Consider the following 26,870-nt stretch of genomic DNA (forward strand, 5'->3'; position numbering starts at 1 on the left):
CTTCCCCGGCCTGACCTCCGGTCGTCCGACCCCCCTGGCCTTGGCCCGACTTGCCCCCGCCTCCGGCTGCCCGACCTCCCCCAGCCCGATTGGTCGCCCCTGATCTCTGGCAGCCCGAATTACCTCCCCCAGCTTCGGTCCGACCGACACCCCCGGCTTCTGGTGGCCCGATCATCCCCCACCTCTCCGCCCCCCCGGCCTTGGCCCGGCCAACCGCCCACCCCCCCCCCCCAACGAAGGCATGACCGCGCCACCCACCTCCACTGGTGGCCCGACCAAACCCCCCCAACACGACCGACCCCCTTCCCCCCACCCCGGCGTCAGCCCGACCAACTCCGCCGAGCTCTGGCAGCTCGACCGACCCCACCGCCTCCCCTACCTACCATGGACCAGGCAGAGGACGTTCAGAAATCCGGAAATACCCGGAATCCAGAATGGCCATGAGGTTTATGGATTTCGGACGTCACACCTGTATTATCATAGCAGCTGACAACTGATCAATCAGCATGTAATCGAATTTCAGCAATACTCAACTTGAATTTTCTTCTCAAAAGTGACAAAATTTGATGTTTTACAAATAGTAACATCTGAAAGATATTGGGGCCGAAATTCAGGGTCCGGATAAGGCTCATTATTGCTGCTTTGCGGCGGCATCGAGTGGGTGCCATGACCCAAATTCAGCTCGGGGATTTTTCGGCCTGTCCCCACTTCTGCCCCGCTGCTGCCGACTGCCACAAGCACGTCATCAAAGCGCGCACCGTCGCTATCCCACACTTACATTGCAATCCGCTCCAAATTTCTCTCAAAAAATCCACAAGCTGCCGCAAGGTGCCCAAGACAGCTTTTTCTGTTGGGGCACCTTGTTCTGTCTCTGTGTGGCACGGCAGCGCGGCGGCCCTTTAAGGGGAGGACCCACTGCCGCGGCCGCCGGTTATTATTTTTGCCGGCCGACTTCCCGATCAGCCGGCCAATTATTGCCCCGGGTTCAGCTGGGCCACCAAAAGGCAGTCTAGCACTCCTCCCTGGTGGCCCAGTGGCCGAACCTACAGAATCGCCGATTCTCTCCCCTTTAAATGAGGAGCTGAGACTTGGTCCCACCCCAACTTCCGCCCCTCACCAGGACTTATTGCCGCACCTCCGCTCCCATTATGAGCGACATCTGGTCCGACACGAAAAAAAGTTCTAAGCGCAGAAAATTGATCGGAAGGCCGCTTCATCGGACCCGGCGGTAAAACCAGGTAAAAAAGTGTAGGTGCGCCAGCTTTCTGGCATGCCTGAATTTCGGCCCCGTTATTTTATGGTCTGTTGGAGACTCATTGATAGAGATTGATTTCTAAATGGTCTGTTGGAGACTCATTGATAAGAGATTGATTTCTATAATTAGTCAACAACTGCATTATTAAATTATGCAACTACCAGGATGTTGGAAGGCAAACTAGATAAGCCTTTTGTGATCTACAAATTCCTATGCAAGATATGATTGTTTAGTAAAATGGGCAATAGATATGGTCAGTCATCATCATAGGCAGTCCCTCGGAATCGAGGAAGACTTGCTTCCACTCCTGAAGCGAGTTCTTTGCTGGTCAGTATTGAAAATATAAATAATGATCTTCTTGGATTAGGAGTATAGACATTAGAGTTTCCCTAAATCAATAGCTCATTGCAATGGGAAAGAATAATAAGTGATTTTGCTACTGCATATTCTTGAAATTCGGCATGAATAAACCCAACATGAAATAAATCAGGCCAATGATGATCACGGTTTGGATTCTTGTAGGCGACACATATATTCCAGTTCCTAGGACCCAAATTTCCCCATGAGTTGCACCGTTTTTTTTGGTGTAACTTAATTTTTTTGGTGTATCTTTTTAGTTGCAAATATAGCCATTTAATTTGCACCACTATAAGTGAGTTAGTTAGGTTTTTTGTTAGGTCAGTTTTTTTTTCCCAAAAGGGGGTGTACCCAGCCACTTATACCATTTATGCTAATTTGTCCAGAAAAAAGTTGTACTAAATTAACTTAGGGCAGTGTATGTGTCCATTTTTGTCCGCACAGAAAGACCTTACTTACAGTTAAGGAATCGGCGCAAGTAAAGCACCACCAAGCACCAAACAAAGCACAAAAAGTACTAAGCAATTAATTAACAAATAAAATAGAAGGAACCCTGCACCTAAAGCACCAAGACCAAAGTTCAGTGCTGGGACCCCATTAATGATTTGGACGAAGGAATTGAATGTAATATTTCCAAGTTTGCAGATGACACTAAGCTGGGTGACAGTGTGAGCTGTGAGGAGGATGCTGAGAGGCTGCAGGGTGACTTGGACAGGTTAGGTGAATGGGCAAATGCATGGCAGATGCAGTATAATGTGGATAAATGTGAGATTATCCACTTTGGTGGCAAAAACAGGAAGGCAGATTATTATCTGAATGGTGACAGATTAGTAAAAGAGGAGGTGCAAAGAGACCTGGGGGTCATGGTACATCAGTCACTGAAGGTAGGCATGCAGGTACAGCAGGCAGTAAAGAAAGCAAATAGCATGCTGGCCTTCGTAGCGAGAGGATTTGAGTATAGGAGCAGGGAGGTCTTACTGCAGTTATACAGGGCCTTGGTGAGGCCACACCTTGAGTATTGTGTGCAGTTTTGGTCTCCTAATCTGAGGAAGGACGTGCTTGCTATTGAGGGAGTGCAGCGAAGGTTCACCAGCCTAATTCCTGGGATGGCAGGACTGACATATGAAGAAAAAATGGATTGGCTAGGCTTATACTCACTGGAATTTAGAAGAATGAGAGGGGATCTCATAGAAACATATAAAATTATGACGGGACTGAACAGGTTAGATGCAGGAAGAATGTTCCCGATGTTGGGGAAGTCCAGAACCAGGGGTCACAGTCTAAGGATAAGGGGTAAGTCACATAGGACTGAGATGAGGAGAAAATTTTTCACCCAGAGAGTGGTGAACCTGTGGAATTCTCTACCACAGAAAGTTGTGGAGTCCAGTTCGTTGGATATATTCAAGAGGGAGTTAGATGTGGCCCTTACGGCTAAGGGGATATGGAGAGAAAGCGGGAATGGGGTACTGAAGTTGCATGATCAGCCATGATCATATCGAATGGGTGGTGCAGGTTCGAAGGGCCAAATGGCCTGCTCCTGCACCTATTTTCTAATTTTCTATGTTTCTAATAAGCAATCAATAAATAAAAAATAAAAAAAATAGAAGGAACCCTGCACCTAAAGCACCAAAATCAATCAATAAACAGCAAATAAAAAATAGAACTCCTACCTAAGGTAACACAGCAGGCCGCCGATGAGGGAGCCCATTCAGCCAGGGCTAGGGACGGCATGCTTCGGCCCCTCCCACACAGCCTGCAGCGCACGTTTGCAGAAACGGCCTGTCAGGAGCTAGCGCACATGCGCACAGACTCCAGCGCGCATGTGCAGAAGTCCCGGCACTGTTTTCAGCGGCAGGACCAAACTCCACCTCCCCCCCATCTCTTTGTTCTGCACCATGCCAGCTCCACAGACGGCCCAAGAATCTGCCATGATCGCAAGTATTTTTTTTGGGCTGCTTCTGATCTAAAATGTCAGCAGGGGGCTTGGAGGTGTGCCGAAAAAACCAGAGGGCCAAATTTGGGCCCATTGTTACTAAATTAAATATGTCACACATAGTTATGCAAATCCATGAGAGCCCAGTATTGTTTAGGATAACTTGGAACAACATTGAATGATTAGCAATGATTTAGCTCTATGAAACTGATTTGATTGTAACTTTGATGCCACTAACGAATAAGCTGATATTTCTGAACAATTGACATGGAATAATGTTGGAATTTGCTAACATAAGAATAGATTATAAATGGATGAGACTATATTTACATTTTCCTGTAAGGAAGGCACTGGACTCTAAGGGTGTTGTTGGAAGCCAGGAGGTCAGTAGTGATAAAAGATAGATAGGGACTTAATCTGGAATTAAGCCATTCATCCTGTTCTGTGTCATTGAGTCCAGGCAAGCTGTTGACAAATGGAGGCCACAGACCCTTTATGATGGCAGCTCGGTTAGCATCTGTCAGATTATCCTAAAAAAGAGTGAAATGGATGTTATTATTTTCGATATTTAAAATTACGAATGAGATGGCCGAGTTTACCATGTTTGGTGTTTGTTCCAAGTAGATCCTGAACCATTATCTAGTAAATTTTCTTTAGCAACCACCTCAGAGCTGGCTGACTCTCACTAAATACATTTATACAAATGACCTACAAGAGTCCGCCATGGTTGTGGTGAGAGTACTTGGGGTAGTTAAGTTCCATGGGTTGTGACTGGTCAAGTCATAAGGTATAAAAGTGGTGATGAATGATGTGTCACCTATTTCATATGGTAATAGGCACCTTGACTGGCACCTGGTGAGGTCCCACTTGACCCATCCATGGGAACTTTTTTTTAAAAACCTATTGCTTCTGTAAGAGAAATTTGGCATTAGGGGTACCAGCGGGACAAGGGTTAAAGTACTGGTTCCTGCAATGGCCCATAAGGAGGTAAAAGGCCTCTCTTCGGCCTTGTTCCAAGGCTCCAGAAGTTATCAATTCAATAATATTCCGACAGGATACGATGTGAGAACCTAAACAGACATTGATAAAACCTTGCGAAGAAGCTCAAGGCGACTCACAGGCATCAAGGAAATGTATAACAAATTCCGACCTAATGAAGTCATTCTAGTCACGGCCTAAAGCGGTCACGAGGGTCTTGGCCTGTCAATCCAAAGTAGCACTAATAAGGTAGTCCAATTAGAGAAGTAGCACTGATAAGGTAGTTCAATTAGAAATCTAGGGAGGTCTTGTCCGGGAACAGAGGGGTTTTGAAATGTATAAAAGTTGTATGATTGTGCTGTTCGGGGAGCATCTCCACTCACAGGCGACTGTGATAAGAGGTGTTCCCGGACGTTCGTAATAAAGATCGTTATACTTTGCCATCCGTCTCTGTCTGCTAACTTTGAGAATTGCTACGTGGGCTGGGGCGAGCGTCGACCCTCTATATCAGTGGGCCCGCTCGTGGGAGAGGAAGCCTTCCCATCTCCCCCTTACAGCTTCCCACCGTGCACAGGTGCATACTCAACATAGTAATACATAGGATTTACAGCATTGAAACAGGCCATTTTGGGGTCTTTCCAACACAATAAACCTGTTAACTGCAGCAAGGATCTACATGCTGTGGGAGCAACAGTCAGAAAGAGAATGTCACACACTGCTTTCAACTCCTCCCAAATTCTCTGGGATATGGCCCATTTCTGAACTACTACTGTTCTGTTGTGCTACCTAGAGGATTTACCACTCAGATAAATGCTCTTAACCTTAATTTAATTTTTAAAATCTCATAATACTCCTGTGAAGCACCTTGGGATGTTTTACTACTTTAAAGGTGCTATATAAATACAAGTTGTTGTTGTTAACATCCAACAGTAACACACTCATCATCATCATAGGTGGTCCCTCGTATCGAGGATGGCTTGCTTCCACGCCAAAAATGGATGAGTTCACAGGTGTTTCAATGAAGGACTTAATATTCCAGGTCCAGAACTACATGCTGAAGGGTGGAAGATGTCTGTGCGTGGATTTTTTTAACGTGTGCTGGCCGTTGCACACCAGCCACCACACGGGCTTTACAGAGCTAGGTCTTGGTCCAGTGGCAAGGATTAACCAAGACGACTGGAGACCAGCTCTGCTGCACGGACCTAGTGCGCACACATATTGTAGTGTGGGCTGGCCCGTGCTGCCCCTAGGCCCTCGCCTCTTCTGGGCCCTGATCACGTCGCTCCACGATCACTCGCCGCTCCTGCGCCCCAACCTAGCCGCTCCTGCTGTGCCTGCCCACGCTCCAATCAGCGACCTGGGTTTATGGTGACATCCAATCCAGTCGCACTATTCACAGCCGTTGCTGAACCTTGAAGTGGTATACTCCTGTGAAGGCCCTGACCGCGTTGTCGGACCCCAAGCCAAACACACCACATTTAGTAGTGAGTATGTCTGCGATTGCTTGATCCTTTACTCCTACCCTACTCAATGACTCACATTACCTAATCTTTTAATGTATATTCCACATTCCATTTATTTTGTAATAATTGGAAGGTGGGCTTTAAACTTGAGGTCATCGAAAACTCTGCTGTCATATCCTAACTCGCACCAAGTCCCTCTCACCCATTTCCCCTGTGCTCACTGACCTGCATCGGCACCCAGTTAAGCAATGTCTCGATTTAAAAATTCTCATCCTTGTTTTCAAATCTATCCACGGCCTCGCCTCTCCCCATAGCTGCAATCTCCTCCAGCCATACAATCCCTCGAGATCGCTGCGCTCCACCAATTCTGGCTTCTTGAACTTTCCCGATTTTAATTGATCCACCACTGGCGGCTGTGCCTTCAGCTACCCAGGTCCTAAGCTCTGGAATTCCCTCCCTAAACCCCTCTGCCTCTCTACCTCCATTTCCCCCTTTAAGATGTTCCTTAATATCTATCTCTCTCTGCCTTAAGATCTCATTATATGCTTGGTGTCAAATTTTGTTTTGTTAACACTCCCGTGAAGCACCTTGGGATGTTTTATTAGGCGCTATATAAGTGTAAGTTGCTGTTGTAATATTTTTGGTGGCTTACTATTGTTCTTAGATTATTAATTGTTAAATATTGAAGAAAGAATTAGCATTAAAATAAGACCTGGGATTCAGAATTGTCTTTGAAAGATATTAATTCCTATCTGTAAATGTGATTAGAAGATCTCTGTGACCTTATAAATCACAGTATGACTATTTGATGATGATAGTTCTTTTGCATGCGCTAGGGAGCTTGGATGCATTCCACCACAAGACTCCAGATTTGGTTTTCACTTCCAAGCAATATACGTTACAAATGTAGACTATGTTATAAATTGATTTTGTGCTCACTGTACTATGATATCTGAATCTTGCATCATGTACCACACAGGTATAATCATTGGCAACTAGCCTCCGATCTTTCCTCCGAATTTGTGTGGATGTGAAGTTGGAAAACCTCAACGTGCCCTCCTAAACTTTGTGCAGTTGGAACTTCCGCGGGGGTTCTTCCGATTCTCCGCCGTAACTTCGGCGAAAGATCTGTGGAATCCCCGGAGAAATGGCATTGCAAAGAATCAACTGTGATTCTAAAGCTAAAAATAACACTGGCAGCTCACATCTCGTTTCTTTTCATTGAACTGATCCACAAACGTTGCCAGATTCTGGATGGGTTGGTAATTCATTAACACAGTGATCAGAAATATATTGTCATCAATGAAACCAGGCCTGCTCAACAAATCAGCCAAATCACTCGGAGCAGTGGAATTGAACACCTGTAAAAACACAATAGGGAAATGTTAAACTTTTTTGTGGCAATTGAAAGTATAGACCGTGCAACAAGTTGAACAAGCTGGGTGATGTCAACTTATGTTTCCAATTGAACATATTACTCCTCTACGAATCCAAACTAAATGAGTATAGTGCTCGTCTTCAAAAAAAGTTAATGGTGTAGAGTTTCTGCCCCTTACGCCAGTAATACTAGCGCAACCCGGGCGGAATGGGCCGAACCAGCACAAAAGATTGCGGAATTTAAAAGGTAAGTAAGTTACACCCATAAACACATGCGTTGAGTGATTTTTATTTACATTGATTCAAGTTTCAATTCACCCAGATCAGGCCCCACCGACAAAACTGGCCATACCTCCCAGGTCGGCATTTCAAGTTTCCATCGATTGTGCTGGTTAGAGAAGGCTCTTCAAATTTCGATCATTCATAGGCTCGTTTTTATAGATTTTTCATACCTATGATTAGAAGGCTACAGCCGAGAAGTGCTGGGAACAGTCCTGGCAACTGGAAAAGATTGGGGCATGGTGGAAGGCAGGGGGTGGTCAGCCGATTGCACAGGAGGAGGCAGATCGCAGCGGGAAGGGTGGGGTGAAGTGGAGTCCGGCATATTGCAAGGAGGAAGGCAGATCGCCACAGAAATTAACTTGTATGGCCGGGGGGTTGTGGGGGGGGAAACACTGATATCCTTCTTAGCTCACCAGCAGTGCTCCAAAAAGCTGGATTCGGCAATTCTTGCCTCCCTTTTTAGCGGACAGGTTTCCCGAGCCCTCATTTATATATTTTAATTACGGACCCATCTCTCCAGAGCAGATTACTCGGCCGCTTCCCCGAACCCACTGCAGTTCAACCGGAAGTAGGCACCTTCGTGGCGGGTTGGGTTTCACATATCCACCGATTTAACCCAACCCTCAAGCGCCCTTCATTGGGGGAGGGGGTTAAAGTTACCCTTAATGTTTTTACCTCATCAACACGGTTGGAAGGAACAAATGATGCAACATCAGACAGAGTTAGAAACTCGGAGAAATTTTCAAACCGGCTGTTCAGGTAAAGGCTAAAACTGTTGTTTTCATAACAACGAAGAGGGATTGCTGGGGAAAGAAAAATAACAGTAAATATTTTGGTTATTTTCCAAACAAGGACCGTACTCACATACAGATGTCACCTTGTGGCTAGGAATCCGTCATCTAGCTTAGCTGTGAATCTATGTAATGGCAAAGAATGCAAAAAAATAACGACAAATTTATTTGATAACTGGTCACCAGGATAAATGGGGCTGAAAATCCATGAGCCTTCCAGCACAAGAATAAGAACATAAGAAATAGGAACAGGAGAAGGCCATACGGCCCTTCGAGCCTGCTCCGCCATTCAATAAGATCATGGCTGATCTGATCATGGACTCAGGTCGACTTCCCCGCCCTCTCCCCATAACCCCTTATCATTTAAGAAACTCTGTCGAAAATTTATTCAATGTCCCAGCTTCCACAGCTCTCTGAGGCAGCGAATTCCACAGATTTACAACCCTCAGAAGAAATTTCTCCTCATCTCCGTTTTAAATGGGAGGCCCCTTATTCTAAGATTATGCCCCCTAGTTCTTGTCTCCCCCATCAGTAGAAACATCCTCTCTGCATCCACCCTGTCAAGCCCCATCATAATCTTATACGTTTCGATAAGATCACCTCTCATTCTTCTGAATTCCAATGAGTAAAGGCCCAACCTACTTAACCTTTCCTCATAAGTCAACCCCTCATCCCCAGAATCAACCTAGTGAACCTTCTCTGATCTGCCTCCAAAGCAAGTATATCCATTCGTAAATATGGAAACCAAAACTGCACGCAGTATTCCAGGTGTGGCCTCACCAATACCCTGTACAACTGCAGCAAGACTTCCCTGCTTTTATACTCCATCCCCTTTGCAATAAAGGCCAAGATACCATTGGCCTTCCTGATCACTTGCTGTACCTGCATACTATCCTTTTGTGTTTCATGCACAAGTTCCCCCAGGTCCAGCTATACTGCAATCTTTCTCCATTTTAAATAATAACTTGTTCTTTGATTTTTTTCTGCCAAAGTTCATGACCTCACACTTTCCAACATTATACTCCATCTGTCAAATTTTCACTCACTCACTTAGCCTGTCTATGTCCTTTTGCAGATTTTTTGTGTCCTCCTCACACATTGTTTTTCCTCCCACCTTTGTATCGTCAGCAAACATGGTTACGTTACACTTAGTCCTTTCTTCCAAGTCGTTTATATAGATTGTAAATAGTTGGGGTCCCAGCACTAATCCCTGCGGCACCCTACTAGTTACTGAATGCCAACCAGAGAATGAACCATTTATCATGACTGTTTTCTGTTAGTTAGCCATTCCTCTATCCATGCTAATATATTACCCCCAACCCCGTGAACTTTTATCTTGTGCAATAACCTTTTATGTGGCACCTTGTCAAATGCCTTCTGGAAGTCCAAATACACCACATCCACTGGTTCCCCTTTATCCATCCTGTTCGTTACATCCTCAAAGAACTCCAGCAAATTTGTCAAACATGACTTACTCTTCATAAATCCATGCTGACTCTGCCTGACCGAATTTTGCTTTTCCAAATGTCCTGCTACTGCTTCTTTAATAATGGACTCCCAACATTTTCCTAACCATAGATGTTAGGCTAACTGGTCTATAGTTTCCTGCTTTTTGTCTGCCTCCTTTTTTAAATAAGGGCATTACATTTGCAGTTTTCCAATCTGCTGGGAGCTCCCCAGAATCCAGGGAATTTTGGTAAATTACAACCAATGCACCAACAATCCCTGCCGCTACTTCTCTTAAGACCCTAGAATGTAAGCCATCAGGTCCAGGGGATTTATCTGCCTTTAGTCCCATTATCTTACTGAGTACCACCCACTTAGTGCTTGTGATTGTGTTAAGTTCCTCCCCCCCTATAGCCCCTAGACTATCCACTGTCGGAATATTGTTAGTGTCCTCTACCGTAAAGACTGTTACAAAATATTTGTTCAGAGTTTCTGCCATCTCCATGTTCCCCATTACTAATTCCCCGGTCTCGTCCCCTATGCACTGGAAGAGTTGGAAACTACACTGAAACCAAGATATGCCAGGAATACCAGGATGGCCTGCTCAGGGCAACTATCAGTGCAAGATATATGGGGCTGGGGAGCCACTCCATCAGAACATCCCATATTTCTGGCCCACAGAGGGGCCTGTTATAGGGTTTTTCCCTCCAAGGTGGGCCCCACCTGGGGACCCAGGCAGGGATCAAAGCCTAGACACCCGCAAAGCAACAGCAATTTTAAATATATATATTTAAATACAGCACTTTTACAAAGTGGGGTTGCAGGGGGCAGTTTAATTTTGTTTTTAGGGGTAGGGGTCTGACACTCCCTCCAGCCATGGAGCCTCTTTACTATGGTGCAACCCTAATTGTGCCCCATGTGCCTAACACTGCAATGTAAAATAAGTAATCTGCCCCTGGCCCTGGGATGCACACATACCTGGATTTTCAGGACCTATTATTTAGGCAAAAAGATTTGGTTTGAACAGGTCACATTTTTTTGTTTGAAGTTATGGATTAGTCAAACAAAAATGTATATTTATTACAATAACCAACATTGTGTGAAGCTTGAAATGGTGATTGCATTATCACATCTATTTTCCACACTATTCATCACTGACCTTTTGAGGGGTCAAATGACCTATTCCTGCTCCTATTTCTTGTGTCCTTGGGTGGTACTCAGCAGATTGCATGTCATGGAGCAAGTGTAAAAGTTTGCAAGATTTGCTAGAAATCTTTCAAATGCGAATCACTAGAGCAAGGGGATTAAATTTGGGCGCCCCCATTCCCCCAGATGCAGCGTTATTCTCCTGCGCACAAATGGTGACGGCTTCGGAGCCACGGATGTTGGGCCACCGACTTCACTATAATGAAGATGGACCTGTGGGAGGAGGTAGCTGCGTGAAGTTTGGACCACTGTCCCACAGGCAAGTGATTAAACTCTGGATCGGGGGCTTTGGAGTCGAGATTGGCGGCTGGGGTGGGGAGGACCGGACTTTGAACTTGGGATTGGGGCCGGGTATACTGATTGGGGCCTTGGTCAGAATCCTTGGAGGAGGGACCGTAGGGCAGGTATAGATCGGGGGCCTCAGTGGGAGAAATTGAGGACGTGGGTAGAAGGATCAGGGACGTTAGTGGTAAGTATTTACCTTTTTTTGAAAATTTATGTGATGTTTAGGGTTGGTTTAGTACTGGCTGCCTCGGGGCTGACCAATGTTGCAGCAGGGCCCTAAAACAGGTGCTGGGTCCCTTATTTGCATAGGGTCTAACCACTGCTTCAAGCATGGATAAAAGCCTTGGGGAGAAATTCGCATCATTTGCGCCACCCGTTGGTGCTAACAGGGCACAAACTATTTCTTGCCTTAGGCGCGGAGCCGCTACCACATCCCACAAAATTCCGCAGGAGTTTGCCAAGCTGTAAGACCGGCAGCGCCTTGCTCCCACCGGAAACGCCCCGGGCCGCTGTGCGGCGATGATGACGTCATCACCGTGTGCAGTGACCCATTTTCGCCCCGGAGCGGAAATTCGGTGGCGCCCCGTGAGGCTCCTGCTGGTGATGACAGCGCCAGATTTGCGGTTCGCGAACTGAGCCGCACTTCACTCGCAGGGCAAAAACTAAAGAGGAGGTGTGTGGCGCCATTTTTTTTCAATGGCCGACTCACCTTGCGTCGACGATTTCGTGGGGTCCGTGCCACCATGTTGCAGCCCGGCACTCCGCTTGTGTGTCGGGCTGCTGCCACGGCATCCCGTTCCCTGGTAGTGAAGTGGTGGCCCTTCGCCCCATTGCAGAGTTCGCAGTATGCCCTCCCCTTTAATGGAAGGGGAGGGCCCTGTGCCATGTTTAGCGCCCTGGTTCCGCCCCCGAGTGGAAGTGGAGCACCTGATATTATGCTCTTGGTGGTAGTAACCTCAATTTTGCAGCCAGAGCGGGACTCGCCTCTGTTAACGCCCCCAAATGGGGCATTACTGAATTACGGCCACCTTCTCTTGTTTGTCCTTATCAAATATAGAAACATAGAAATTAGGTGCAGGAGCAGACCTTCCGGCCCTTCGAGCCTGCACCGCCAGTCAGTAAGATCATGACTGATCATTCAACCTCAGTACCCCTTTCCTGCTTTCTCTCCATACCCCTTGATCCCTTTGGCCATAAGGGCTATATCTAACTCCCTTTTGAATATATCTAACGAACTGGCCTCAACAACTTTCTGCAGCAGAGAATTCCACAGGTTAACAACTCTCTGAGTGAAGAAGTTTCTCCTCATCTCGGTCCTAAATGGCTTACCCCTTATTCTTGATAAGACTGTGACCCCTGGTTCTGGAACTCCCCAGCAACAGGAACATTCTTCCTGCCTCTAACCTGTCCAATCCTGTCAGAATTTTACATGTTTCTATGAGATCCCCTCTCATTCTTCTAAACTCCAGTGGATACAAGCCCAGTTGATCCAGTCTCTCCTCATATATCAGTCCTGCCATCCCGGGAGGTGGCACACTTTCAGTTGGAATTATGCACATGTTTCCTGTCCGCCATTGTGGAGTCTTTAGAGGCTGCGTAGCAATTTATAATTGGGTATGGAACCCAATTTAACCCCCTTCCCCCAAGTGTTTTGGCAAAGCCCAAACATGAATAAACCAATGTGTCACAGTGAAAGACTAAGAAATTGAAAGTATTATTGGGCAGTTATACAGTGTGAAAAGCCACCTAAGGCTCAAATTACTAGTCTCTGTCGAACAGGAGCAATCACATTTATGAATGTAGTTATACTTAATTTCATTACCTTGCGTGTAAGCCAATATATTTCTATATATAGCTTCTGGAACACTTCTATTCAGCTGTTGTTTGATTGAGCTCAGAATTGAGACACTGCAAAAAAACAAAACCAAATGGATGAGAATGGAGATCACTGTAATTGACAGCAATATTCCTTTATTAATATTAAAGTGCAGATTTCACAGATTTATGGTCCTAGTTTGGAGCTACATGCAATGGGAGTTTGTACATGGAGGTCAACAGGCCTAAAAGGATTTTCTGTCCATTAATTTTAATAAATGGAAAATCCAGCCAGTCCCAATGACCAAATTCCCAGCACATGAAGATCCTTTGTCAGCAGCACTTTATAAAATCTACCTTCGGGTGACCATGATTTTTTTGGTGGCATGATTGTGAAAGAGACAGAAGCATAATTTCAATTAGGATCTGATTTCTTCTTGGAAAACTTTCCTTGCTATCAAAGTGGTCGACTGTAGATGAAGCAATGCCATCAAAATGAAATTCCAAATTGCCCAATACAGTGCTGGTGCAATCAGATTCCTTTTGCTCCTCGCCTTCTTTGAAGGCGACGATGGTACATGCAGCTCTCCAGTATCTCACTAAGTCATTTTTCATCTGTGAGTCTAGACCATGGGAATTTCATAGTTGAGCCCAGTTCTGCATGTGTTCAAATAGCCACAGATTTCCACTTTCTAGCTGGGATATCTCGAAGTGTAGGCTTCATGGCTGAGTTTTCCCTCTGCAGACTCAAAGGTTTACTGCTCCAGCTGACATCAGCTAATTCAGCACAATCCTGAGATCTACATGGTTTTCGTGACTGAAGACAACACTGCCTGAAGCATTTACCCACTGAGCCATCAGGGGATCCAACTGCTTCAAGGTTGGATACCCACTGACAAAGAGCAAGATAACAAGTGCCAGGTAACTCCAGGTAACCAAAGTGTTGTTAGCATTCAACTTCAACGTGTTCTTCACTGCCACCAAAAGCAGCAATGACAAGTAATTCAATTTCCCCATTTTCTTACCAACACCAAAAAACCTCTATCAGACCTACATGGTTTGAAATCCATTGCAGCTCTCGGTGACAAAGATTAAAGGCACCATGTTTTCAGTGAGTCCGGGTAGTAGTGCTTGCAACCTTGTGCCATACCAAATCTGGAGCTCGGTGTTGTTGACATTTGAAAGAATTGGCAGCGTGCGGTTCAGAACTTCTCGCAGTAAAGTTGTTCTGACACCAGGAGCGAAAAGCACATTATTCTGAAAAAGTTGAGAGGGGGAGGGGGGGTGGAAGGGAAATAGCATTAATGCAAAAATAGACACCAACACATAATCCAGCACTGAAACCTGCTTTAAATGTCAGGAGGATTTCAGACAGCTCAGTTCCAGCTGGTCCAGCCAAGTTTGCAGCAAATTCATGCAGCAAGAGATGCAATAGGTACACAATGTGAATTTTCGAAACACACGTTGAAGATTTATAATTTTACTAATGACCTGCTGGTATAATCACATTACAACTCCTATGGAACTGAACATTACTGAAGGTTCACTGATGCATTTGGTTTTCATGGTGTTGAATATTATGGAAATTAAACAATTCATTTGGAGAAATTGCTGAGAGGCAGGGATGGGGTGATTGTAAACACATACTGTTCTATAATTAATTGAAACAGTCTCCTACCTGATTGATAGTAGTTCTGAATTTGTAGATGAACTCAGTAACAGTGGCACTAGTGATGCTGTTCAAAACCTTCCGCACATCATCAGCGTTTCTCAATGTTCCGTTCTTACCAGCAAACTCTCCCAGTTGGGAAGGTGTTAGTAATTCTGCTGTATCGAGCTGTGAAAAAGAGAAAACCCCAAAGACTAATCACTTCACAGAGATGCACAATTTATTTGGTGCATATTTCCCGGTTATTTTCTATCAACTTGGAATTAGTGAACTTTTGATTACAGGAGTGAGACACAATAGGGTTGAAATTCACCTTCGGTGGAAGCTTGAAATGGGTGAACCAATTGAAAATGAAAATCGGACAGAGTGCAAAACATCCAGCCAATTCGTTATCACCTGTTTCGCGCCACCTTCCGGGTTGAATTTCTACCCCATCAGAATTCACAGATGCTACCTGACCTGCTGAGTATTTCCTGTTGTTATTTCAGAATTCACTGAGGCTTCTGTTTAAAATACCTTAAAACTCAAATGCCAATTTATTTCCCATCCATTCTCTAGTGTTTGCTAAATAGGTGTAATGAAATTTGGCCAAACTTACTTGTCATTCGGGAACATAGGTTTACACTGCATGTGAGTAAATGCACAAAGCGAGGTAAATAAGGTTGGTGAGCTGCAGGTGCAAATAGCCACATGGGAATGTGATGTTGTGGCAATAACAGAGACCTGGCTCAAAAAAGGGCACGATTGGGTTTTAAATACTTCTGGAGACTGGGATAGTAACAGTGTAATACTGCAAAAGGGGAAGAATTTCTTAAATATGTTCAGGAGAACTTTCTTGATCAGTGCACTTTTGGCTCAACGAGAAAGGAGGCATTGCTGGTTCTGGGGAATGAGCTGGGTCAAGTGGAGCAAGTGTCAGTAGGGGAACATTTGGGGAACAGTGATCACAGTATCATAAGGTTTAGATTAGCTATGGTAAAGAACAGAGACCAATCTAGAGTAAAAATACTTCATTGGAGGAAGGCAAATTTCAGTGGGTTGAGAACGGATCTGGCCCGGGTAAATTGGAATCAAAGATTGGCAGGCAAAACTGTAATCGAAGAATGGGCTGTCTTTAAAGAGGAGATGATTTGGGTACAGTCGAGGTACATTCCCATGAGGGGAAAGATAGGGCAACTAAAGCCAGAGCTCCGTGGATGACAAAAGAGATAGAGATCAAGATGAAACAGAAAAAAAGCACGTATGACAGATGTCAGATTGAGAATACAAGTGATAAACAGGCTGAATATAGAAAGTTTAGAGGGGAAGAGAAAAATAAATAAGAGGGACAAAAAAGACAGTAGTAGAATAGATTGGCAGCTAACATAAAGGGAATTCAAAAGTCTTCTATAAGCATAAAAATAGTAAGAGGAGGGGTGTGGCTGATTAGAGACCAAAAAGGAGAGCTAAGCATAAAGGCTTATGGTTGAGGTACTAAATGAGTACTTTGCATTTGCCTTCACCAAGGAAGAAGATGCTGCCAAAGTCAGTGAAAAAGGAGGTAGCGAAGATACGGGATGAAATAAAAATTGATGGAGGATTTACTAAAAAAGGGCTGTCTGTACTTAAAGTTGGTAAGTCACCAGGACTAGATGGGATACATCCTAGGATGCTAAGCAAAGTTAAGGAGGAAATTGTGGAGGTATTGGACACAATCTTCCAATCCTCCTTAGATATGGGGATGGTGCCAGAGGACTGGAAAATTGCAAATATTACACCCTTGTTCAAGAAAGGGTGCAAGGATAAACCCAGCAACTACAGGTCAGTCAGTTTAACCTTGGCAGTGGGGAAGATACTAGAAACAATAGTCAGGGACAAAGTTAACAGTCACTTGGATAAGTGTGGATTCATTAAGGAAAGTCAGCACGGATTTGTTAAAGGCAAATCCTGTTTAACTAACTTGATCGAGTTTTTTGATGAGGTAACAGAAAATATTGATGAGGGCAATGCGGTTGATGTGGTGTACATGGGCTTCCAAAAGGTGTTTGATAGAGTGCCACATAATAGATTTGCCAGCAAAGTTGAAACCCATGGAATAAAATGGACAGTGGCAGCATGGATACGAAATTGGCTAAGTGACATGAAACAGAGAGCAGTGGTGAACGGCTGTTTTTCGGACTGGAGGAAGGTACACGGTGGTGTTCCGCAGGGGTCGGCACTAGGACCACTGCTTTTTTAAATATATATTAATGACTTGGAAATACAGGGCACAATTTCAAAATTTGCAGATGACACAAAATTTGGAAGTATAGTGAACAGTGAGGAGGACAGTAATGGACATCAAGAGGACATAGACAGGCTGGTGAAGTGGGCAGACAAGTGGCAGATGAAATTTAACTCAGTAAAGCGCAAGATACATTTTGGTAGGAAGAATGAGGAGAGGCAGTATAGACTAAAGGGAACAATCCTAAAGAGTAGGCATCAACAGAGAGACCTGGGGATAAATGTGCACAAATCGTTGAAGGTAGCAGGGTAGGTTGAGAAAGCAGTTAAAACACCATACGGGATCCTGGGTTTTATAAATCGAGGTATAGAGTACAAAAGCATGGAACACTGGTTCGGCCTCAACTGGACTATTGTGTCCAATTTTGGGCACCGCACTTCAGGAAGAGATGTGAAGGCCTCAGAGAGGGTGAAGAAAAGATTTACAGGAATGATTCCAGAGATGAGGGACTTCAGTTACATGGATAGACTGGAGAAGCTGGGTTTGTTCTCCTTAGAGCAGTAAATGTTGGGAGATTTGATAGAGGTGTTCAAAACCATGAGGGATCTCGACAGAGTGGATAGAAACTGTTCCCATTGGCAGAAGGGTCGAGAAACACAGATTTAAGGAGAATGGCAGCAAAGGCGACATGAGGAAAAACTTTTTTATGCAGCGAGTGGTTAGGATCTGGAATGTAGTGCCTGAAAGGTTGGCGGAGACAGACATAACGTGGCTTTCAAAAGGGAATTGGATAAGTAGCTGAAGGAAAAAAAATTGCAGGGCTACAGGGAAAGGGCGGGGGTGTGGGACTCGCTCAAGTGCTCTTGCAGAGAGTCAACATGGGCTCGCTAGGCTGAATAGCCTCCTTCTGTGCTGTAACCATTCTTGGATTCTAAATCACATTAACCTTTTTATTACTGCATGACACCTACGGCATAGGAGTCATTTTAGTAAATATAAAGATACTGGCACAAGTAGAACCTATGTACAAATTGCGATTCACATCATTGAAAGATTAAAAGGCATCTGCACTGTTCAATGACATCTGTTTACAAATGGAAACTATCTGGAGCAAGGAAGCTTCATAACAGGTGGCAAAATTAGATTTTATCCTATTGATACTTATCAAATGTGTAACCAATCAAAACTAAGTTGAAACTTATATAAGACTGCAACACTAAAAGTAACAAAATGTTATTTAATTGCTTCTATTTAAATCTTCTCCACGTTAAAGACCAGTCTAATAATTTTGATCTTATTACATTAAACTCTGGTCAGCAAAATCATTTTATTCAGCATCCTAAAAGCTTAGGACAGGTTCTGTAACTTACTGCATTGAAGTCTGAATTCAGCCTGGTTAAATCGTCTATCTGAACAAGGTAACTGAACATTCCCCAGTTCATCAGCAGCCAGTCTTTGGACCCATTAGTGTTACTGATACAACCAGCACCTGCAGTTAAAGGATGAAGGAGGTTAGCTGTGTGGACTGGATATTTCCCAGTTGATTACAAAAAGAGTGTTCGAAGACCAGGATCTCAAACCCGGCACTAAGCTCATGGTCTACAGAGCAGTAGTGATACCCGCCCTCCTATATGCTTCAGAGACATGGACTATGTACAGTAGGCACCTCAAAGCACTAGAGAAGTACCATAAACGCTGCCTCTGTAAAATCCTGCAAATTTATTGGCAGGATAGGCGTATCAACGTCAGCGTTCTCTCTCAGGCCAACATCCCCAGCATCAAGGCATTAACCACGCTCGATCAGCTCCAGTGGGCGGGCCACATTGTCCGCATGCCCGATGCTAAACTCCCGAAATAAGCACTCTACTCCGAGCTATGTCACGGCAGGCGAGCCCCAGGAGAGCAGAGAAAACGCTTCAAGGACACCTGAAAGCCTCCTTGAAAAAATGCAACACCCCACCGATTCTTGGGAATCCCTGGCCCAAGATTGCTCAAAATGGAGGGGGAACATCAGAGAAAGCACTGAACACCAAGTCTCTTTGCTGGGAGCACGTGGAAGCCAAGCACAAAAAGCGGAAAGAGCGTATGACAAATCAAGCACTCCATCCATCCACCCCTCCAACCACCGTCTGCCCCACCTGTGACAGAGACTGTAGATCCCGCATTGGTCTCATCAATCACCTTAGAACTCATTTTAGTGTGGAAGCAAGTCATCCTCAACTCCGGGGGACTGCCGAAGAAGACCTGGAACAGTTTCACATTACAACAGTGACTACACTCCAAAGGTACTTCATTGACTGTAAAGCACTTTGAGACGTTCGGTGGTCGTGAAAAGTGCTATATAAATGTAAGTCTTTCTTTCAATCTTTCTTTTTATAATTAACCCACTGTGCTTCTGTCAGCAGAGCCACTTAGATTAGAATTCGAAAAGAGCTATGTTTTAGTAAGAATCTTGAACACTGGTACAACTGCACTGAGTGCCTTTAATTGCAGTGCATTACAGACCAGACAGTTTGGATTATTCCATTTGTTTTTCAGCAAACAAAATGAAATTATTGTTCCCATATATTAACAAACTACTGTAAAAGAAAAGTAGTTGGACAAAAATTTTATGTGCGTACTTTCTCACAGCAATAGTTGAAGTACTCAGAAATGTTCAAATGCATTAAGAACTATATATGAAGGCAGTGGCACTTTCAACACATTAAACTTTCATCCCATATTATCCTTGCTTTAGATCAGATGGATTTAACAAGAACTATTCAAAAGTTACATTTTGTATGCTGTTGTGGTTCTCATTTCACAGGATGTAAATCTAATTTTCTCCCGGACTCTCAGGCCTTTCTAACTTACCGGTGGTGTTGAGGTAACCAAATATCCACACTTTCAGCACAGTCTCTCTTGTTCCCTGTGGCATCTCCCTGAATCCATTATTCAGTCCTTTTACGCTAAATGGATAAACATGGATAGTATTATTAATCAGGTACGGTAACATAGTCGTTATGTTCCTGGACTAATAATCCAGAGGCCTGTTCACCCATCTCCTCTGCGCTCGCTGACCCATATTGGCTCGCGGTTAAGGAACACCTCAATTTCAAAATTCTCATCCTTGTTTTCAAATCCCTCCATGGCCTCACCCCTCCTTATGTCTGTAATTCCCTCCAGCCACACAACCCCTCCGAGATGTCTGCGCTCCTCTAATTCTGCCCTCTTGAGCATCCCATATTATAATCGCTTCACCATTGGTGGCTGAGCTTTCTGTTGCCTCGGTGCCAAGCTCTGCAATTCCCTCCCTCAATCTCACCACCTCTCTTTCCTCCTTCAAGACGCTCCTTAAAATCTACCTCTTTGACCAAGATTTGGTCATCTGCCCTAATTTCTCCTTATGTGGCTCAGTGTCAAATGTTTTGTCTTATAATACTCATGTGAAGCTTTGGGACATTTTACAACATTAAAGGCGCTATGTAAATACAAGTTGTTGTTATTGTTGTTATGTGACTCCAGACCCACAAAAATGTAGTTGACTCTTAACTGCGCTCTGAAATAGCATGGCAAGCCACTCAGTTTAGGAATGGGCAATAAATACTGGCCTTGCTAGTGACACCCATATTTCATGAACGAATAAACAAAAATAGACGTCAGATCGACAGTAATCTTCCATCTGGCAGAGAACAAGTTTGGAATCCTTCACTAAAGAAGCAATAATCAGGTCTTGTGCCTGTAACTGGAAGCTGATCCCAGTATCTCTTCCACAGTGATGAACCGCTCACAGGGATCAGTTCCAAAATTGGCAGTGAAGCTCAGTTGTTTCTGCATTGAATTTAGATCTTGAAATTCCCCAATGTGTGCAAGGCACTAAATGTGCTCCCTGACTATTAACAATTTTAAATACTTAGATGGGGAGTTGTTCTTCCAAATGAATATGCAGCAGTGGGTTACTGTAAGAGAGAGTCATTCACTCACACTGCTTGGTAACCATCACAGGTTATGTTTCTTGTCAGAAGGCGGTTCAGCACTGACTGAGAAATACCAGCAATGAATGGCCTGAATCGCTCCTGAAACCATTTTTTCAGGAAGGCTGCGCTGGTTAAGTTTTCATTGGTCTTCACAATCTCCCATAGGGCATTCATGAATGTGATCTTTGTCATCAGAGGAATTGATGCTGTGTTGAGAGTCTGAAATAAAATGACATATATTTAAACTCAGTTAGTAGAGATTCCTTTACAAGTTTCAAAACTGATCCTTCCATTCTAGGAGAACTTACAGAAAATTGGAATATCTCTAATCCAAAATATCATACAGCAGAATCATACAAGTGTAGGGAACAAAATATTTCTTCAACTGAACCTTGTCTGAACAATCTGATAAACTGTACAATCTTATTGTTACAGCAGAATGCCAACTATATGGCATTTTAGCATCTCTGTGACCAGTTCTAAAATTACCCAATTCTTGAGGAACAAACAGCACACAATTTGGGGGGTCATTTTAAGCAACTCCACCAGGCAGGAACTGACAATCAAATGAGACGGTCGTTTTACATCTTGCCCAATTTTACTCTCAACTGAAGTCAGTGGAAAACAAAATTAGGCACAGCATAAAACGGGCAGCCGCTCTGATCATGTCAATTTGCCGCCGGGCGGGTTAGGTTGAAATTAATCCCTCTGTGTCAATTAGAACTTTACATACAGTGGCTCTACTTTTTGCTGTATCTTATTGTACCTTGAGTTACTTGAAGAAAACAGGAGTCCTGAACTTAGAACTTGTCATACAGTGACTCTACTTCTTGTAGTACCTTATTGTATCCTGAGGTAACAGGAGGAAAAATGTAAGGCCTCAATTTAGCATTAACGACCCACTGGGCAGTGACCTCAGTTATTACTGAATAGAATGTAGGTTTTAAAACTGTACACTTGCTGATGTTATTGCTAAGGAGAATATCAGCAATATGGCTCAAAGATAGACACAAAATGCTACTGAAGTATCTAGTCTGCAAGAGTAACTGGCCAGGAGAGCAGCAATACTTGACTCAGGCATAGTCAATCTCTGCCATTCACACACCAGATATAAAGCTGGGAGGAGATCATCAGCAGGGTCAACACAATGTTCTGCACCTGTAGAATTTGATAGAAAACCAGGAAGGACTCCTTGATGTGAAAAAAACAACAAAGTAGAAACTATCAGATGAAAGGCAGTGGGATGCAGTAATTCAAAGTTCTCACACAGTGACCGAAACCATGTTGGATCATTGTGTCTAGAGAGTCTGGAAGGGTTTATGGAGCATGGAGTGGTGAATCTATAAAGTGCCTTCTTATTCATCGCATCTCAAGTGATATCAAATTCATCCAAAATAAAAGTTTAAATGGATGGTTTCTAAGCTTGTATACAGCTTTTTGGACTTTCCAGGATCTATATATGATAACAATTATGACCTTGACTAACCACCTTTTATGTTAACCTACTATCTACCTTTATTGTTACCTGGATCCGCCAGTTCCGCAGCACCCATAACAAAGAACATAATTGCATTTATATAACAGGAGGCAGAAATTCATCCAAGAAATGAATAACTCCAACTCGGACATTGAATAAATGTGTCATCAATGGTTGGCTGCAACACAGAGCATCACATAGGGAATGGCAGCCAACAAGCTGGTGTTGTAAAATCTGACATCGGGTCAAAATGTAACGAGCCTATTAAATCTGAAAGGAGGTTTCTTATGCTTCTAAGGAAGCTGCAGTCAATATTTAGGGAAGGTTATTATGATTTTGTTGTCCACCTTCAGAGTACTGGCAGCCCTGAACACATGCTGGCTGAGAAGGAAAACACAGCCCATTAGCCAGTCGAATGATAGCCAGCCAGGGCTGCATATCTTCAGGTATCTCAATCTAATTAGGAAGACTTTACATGGCGGCTTTTATGGCACTGTGCAAGAAATATCGGACACTGTACGTAAAGTATGGTTTGAATAGTTTTGCTTCGCAATACAATATTTCTGGTTAATAATTAATTACCTTGTTGTTGAACTTGTCTAGTGCCTCATTCAGTGTGGTTTTGTCGAGCTTCTGAACAAAAATGGTCAGTGCAGATTCATCTGACCTTTTTAGCACCTTTAGGCCAATGAAGCACTGGAATGTACCCGTCAAGGCATCACTGCTTAAACTTGAAAGTAGATCACTCTGCAAAGGAATGCATTTAGAAAAAAAACATATGTTGGGTTAAGGCATCCAGTACATTAATGTAAAATATCACCAAGTGAGAACATTCCACTGTCAATAAATTCATTCAGCAGTATATGTGTTGAATGTGCATGTAACCACCATTAATATGCAGTCTTAGAATGGAGCACCTCTTACATCTACTTTGTTTTATCAGTGTGTAAACTGCCAGACATTCTTGTGTGAAACTCTGGACTGTGACATAGCTTACCTCAGCACAAGCGTAGTCTGTAATGTTGAAGTTGCAGAGTTGGGTCATGTTAACTTCAGTTAGGAAATTATTCAAAGCCGAACTGTGGAAGTGAAATAAATCTACTCTTAGGAAAGAAATTACACTGAGGAACAAACAATAGGACAATTTCTTTTGAATGCTCAACATGTCACTTGATTTAAAATTAATCAAGTGGTTTAAGTCTTCCTACAGTTTCTAATTTATGGACACAAGATGCTTTGGATATCTTCAGTGTCAGGTGAAGTCACGCACCAAAGAGTTGACAGGGTCACTAAAACAGGGCCTACCTTGAGAAAAGGTACTCTCTTCAAATGCTTACCTATTCACAGCTGCACAGAATATTGTTTCTGTTTGAAAAGTAGAAAAAATTAATGTGTAATAATCATACTGAAATGAATTGGTGAAATTATTAAAAAGTGTAAAAAAAGCACTCACCATTAACTGTGGTTTTACCAGGCTAAGGAAGAGAAAGCACAATAATAGGTTTAGTACTGAGCCATCTTAAATTTGTAATGATAAATGTAACATGATAAACTATGCATATATATAAATATTGGCCTTGAAATTCCGGCCTTCCCGGGTCTGTACTGAGTGTCTACGGACCAGGGAAGGCATCGCAAAAGCCAGTTTCAACGCATAATGTGCATGCGCTAAAAACCGGCTTTTCCAATCTGTCAAGCTGGAGTTTGACAGATCCAACGCATATTGGGAGCGAGGACATTTGCAAGGGCAAGACTGCGGGATTTACCCATATCTTGCCCAGCAAATGTCCTCAAAATTCTTGTGCCTACAGCCTAATTTTACAGGCATAAGAGTTTAAAAATAGACAAAAATATAATTAAATTAAATTAAACAAACACATTTTATTTTTAAAAACCCTGCCCACTATGTTAAATTTATTTTAAACCAGAATTAAAAAAACGTTTTAAAAACTCGGGAAAAAATTTTTCTAAGATATTTATTAACTTTAATTTCAACTAATTTTAATTATGTGAGGTGTGTTATTAATTTTTATTTTTGTGTTACTGTTTGTTTATTTTTCCTCAATTAATAGCAATGACAACTCATAGCTACGGAGTTTCCCATTGCTATTAATTGAGAATACTTTATCTGATTAGTTGAGCAGTCACATGTGACTGCATCTTCTGTGTGGGAACCTGGAGGATGGGAGTGCGCTTCGTAGCGTGGGAACAGAAGGCCTCCCCAACGGTATATCAGGTTGTCTTCTACGCACGTATCTGGTTGTCTTCCAGGACAACCAGATACCTGTGTAGAAATTTTTCAGGTCGGAGGCATCTGCCTGCGGGAATCCTTCGACCGCAATTTTTGTCCCATTACTGTAAGTTTTCAAAAAATACTAAACCAATGGATTTTACATAATCAACACACGTATAAAAGCAACAAGTGTGCAAATTTACTGACATTCAACCAAAATATTGCCTTTCAAAACACATGGGGCTACATATTTGATTGAAAACTGACACTTTTGAAAATACAGTTGAGTCTGTCTTACCGTATCACCAGGTTCGGATTCTGAAAATAAAACAAGATGGCTATTGTTAAAAAGTAGTCCTGATAATGTGTTACTATTCTTAACAGCACCACATCAATTACACTCACCAGTTGCTCATCTCAGATGAGGAAATATTTCTGAAAAGTCACATTCCCTTTGGCAGGCTCACCCAATCCCATACAATGTGTTCACACCTGATGTTTGACATGTACTATACTGTAAAATCAAGGGGCCTGACAGTAAATGTTAGCTCCTTAAAGCATCCGTCATTGCCTTGGCTGTGCGATCCCTATGGATTACTGACATTACATTATAATCAATCTGTACAATTAGTACAAAATGGCAATAAAACCAAAAGTGCAGAACTGTTATCACCAAGAAATTATGTTGAAAGTGTCATGGAAGCTTTCATGTACATGACAAAAAACAACTGATATTTGAGCATGGTACTTTCTGGTTTCAACAAGGAATTACCTGATGAATTATCTGGAATTCCTCCGGTCAGCCCAAGCCTCCTCACTTCAGACTCAGTGTGTGAGGCCACCCAAATGAGCACTACGGTTTCATTCGCTCCACGTTTAAGAGCTGGAAGGTTAAATCCAAGCAAGTCGATCAGATTCTGGGCATTCAGTTTCTGAAATAGAAAAAACATTTGATGAATGAGTACAACATATTGGATTTCGCACCTCATGAGGAACTTGCACTTTATTAACTTGATAGCATGAAATCAAGGTGCAGGATGGGACTGGCAATGTTGGATTTCAACTAGTGATCAGTTGGCAGTATTTTGGATCTCTTACCAGAAGATTTATACAATACTGAGCATAAGGTACATATTATACATTTCAGGTCTGTTTGAGTTATATTCTAACAATTAGTGATGCTGGTCACCCCAGTAAGTGGTCCCCACTTCTTATGTTCAGGAGTGTGTCTGGTAGTGCCCAATATATAATTACATAACTTGAGGGCGTAACAATAGCATCACCTTCTGTTGTCATTTAGATATCGCAATTTTTACATACGTTTGACCCAGCTTTCAACAGGAAAACTAAAAATCGCATTGCATGGCTATGCATTAACAGTTCAGTCAGAAAACAAATTATGTGACCTTTGTTCTCACAGTTTACAATATCATTTGAACCACATGCCCAGTGTCCACTGTATTCTTTTGCTAAGATGTCTATTATTTAGAATTCTAAAGAGTATGAAATTTACTGTGGGCTTTGCAGCCTTTCCATTCATTATATTTTTAATCATATAACACCAGGCACAATTACTCTCTCTACATTTCTATTACTGATGATTAATTCTACAATGACAGGCTATCAATTAATAGCAATGTTTCAGGGTCAGCGTGTACAGTTGATGGCTGAGAACGAGATGTGAGGTAAAGAAACTGGAATCACTACCATACTAATGTAAGCAGAAGATCATAATCATACTGTACATACCTTCACTTCTTCAGGATCCAAACCCTTGAAGGTTGCAAAGTCCATGTTAACTCTATTATTTGCAAGATACTTCAGATCATCAGCTGGGGCACCACCTGAAGAAAACAAGGACATTTCTTACCTGCCCACTCCGGTATAACAAGTTATGCACATTAGTGATGAACTACGAGGGTAAGGAGAGTACGGAAGTGTAAATTTGTGCCAGGGAGGAAGGAGGCCTAAAAGATAAGGATGAAACCTTGGACGATTTCTTGGGATACTGCCCCAATAACATCTTGAAAGAATTTTCAATGGGCAAGTATCTGCTCGTACTCTCCATATTCAAGTAGCAGTTTGGGAGAGTTCCTGAGCACTCCATCCTCAGGCCCACTGATTCCACGCTTGGTGGGAGCATA

The 26,870-nt window shown here is 43.1% G+C and overlaps 1 protein-coding gene across 1 annotated transcript in view; it reads right to left on the minus strand.

The window, feature by feature from the left end:
- Positions 1-26,870, minus strand: part of LOC139281630 (uncharacterized) — a 204,155-nt gene that overhangs the window by 116,481 nt on the left and 60,804 nt on the right. The window contains exons 48-63 of the mRNA XM_070901774.1: positions 26,476-26,570; positions 25,499-25,658; positions 25,025-25,044; positions 23,947-23,968; positions 23,831-23,858; positions 23,491-23,572; positions 23,076-23,240; positions 21,024-21,235; positions 19,914-20,008; positions 18,431-18,549; positions 14,867-15,025; positions 14,243-14,445; positions 13,196-13,281; positions 8,321-8,448; positions 7,192-7,347; positions 3,876-4,075 (exon numbers count right to left, since the gene is read on the minus strand). Of these exons, the coding sequence (XP_070757875.1) occupies positions 3,876-4,075; positions 7,192-7,347; positions 8,321-8,448; positions 13,196-13,281; positions 14,243-14,445; positions 14,867-15,025; positions 18,431-18,549; positions 19,914-20,008; positions 21,024-21,235; positions 23,076-23,240; positions 23,491-23,572; positions 23,831-23,858; positions 23,947-23,968; positions 25,025-25,044; positions 25,499-25,658; positions 26,476-26,570 (1,930 nt within the window). The remainder of the gene's footprint in view (positions 1-3,875; positions 4,076-7,191; positions 7,348-8,320; positions 8,449-13,195; positions 13,282-14,242; positions 14,446-14,866; positions 15,026-18,430; positions 18,550-19,913; positions 20,009-21,023; positions 21,236-23,075; positions 23,241-23,490; positions 23,573-23,830; positions 23,859-23,946; positions 23,969-25,024; positions 25,045-25,498; positions 25,659-26,475; positions 26,571-26,870) is intronic.

This window comes from Pristiophorus japonicus, chromosome 15 (assembly GCF_044704955.1).
Source record: "Pristiophorus japonicus isolate sPriJap1 chromosome 15, sPriJap1.hap1, whole genome shotgun sequence".
NCBI classification, from domain to species: Eukaryota; Metazoa; Chordata; class Chondrichthyes; family Pristiophoridae; genus Pristiophorus; species Pristiophorus japonicus.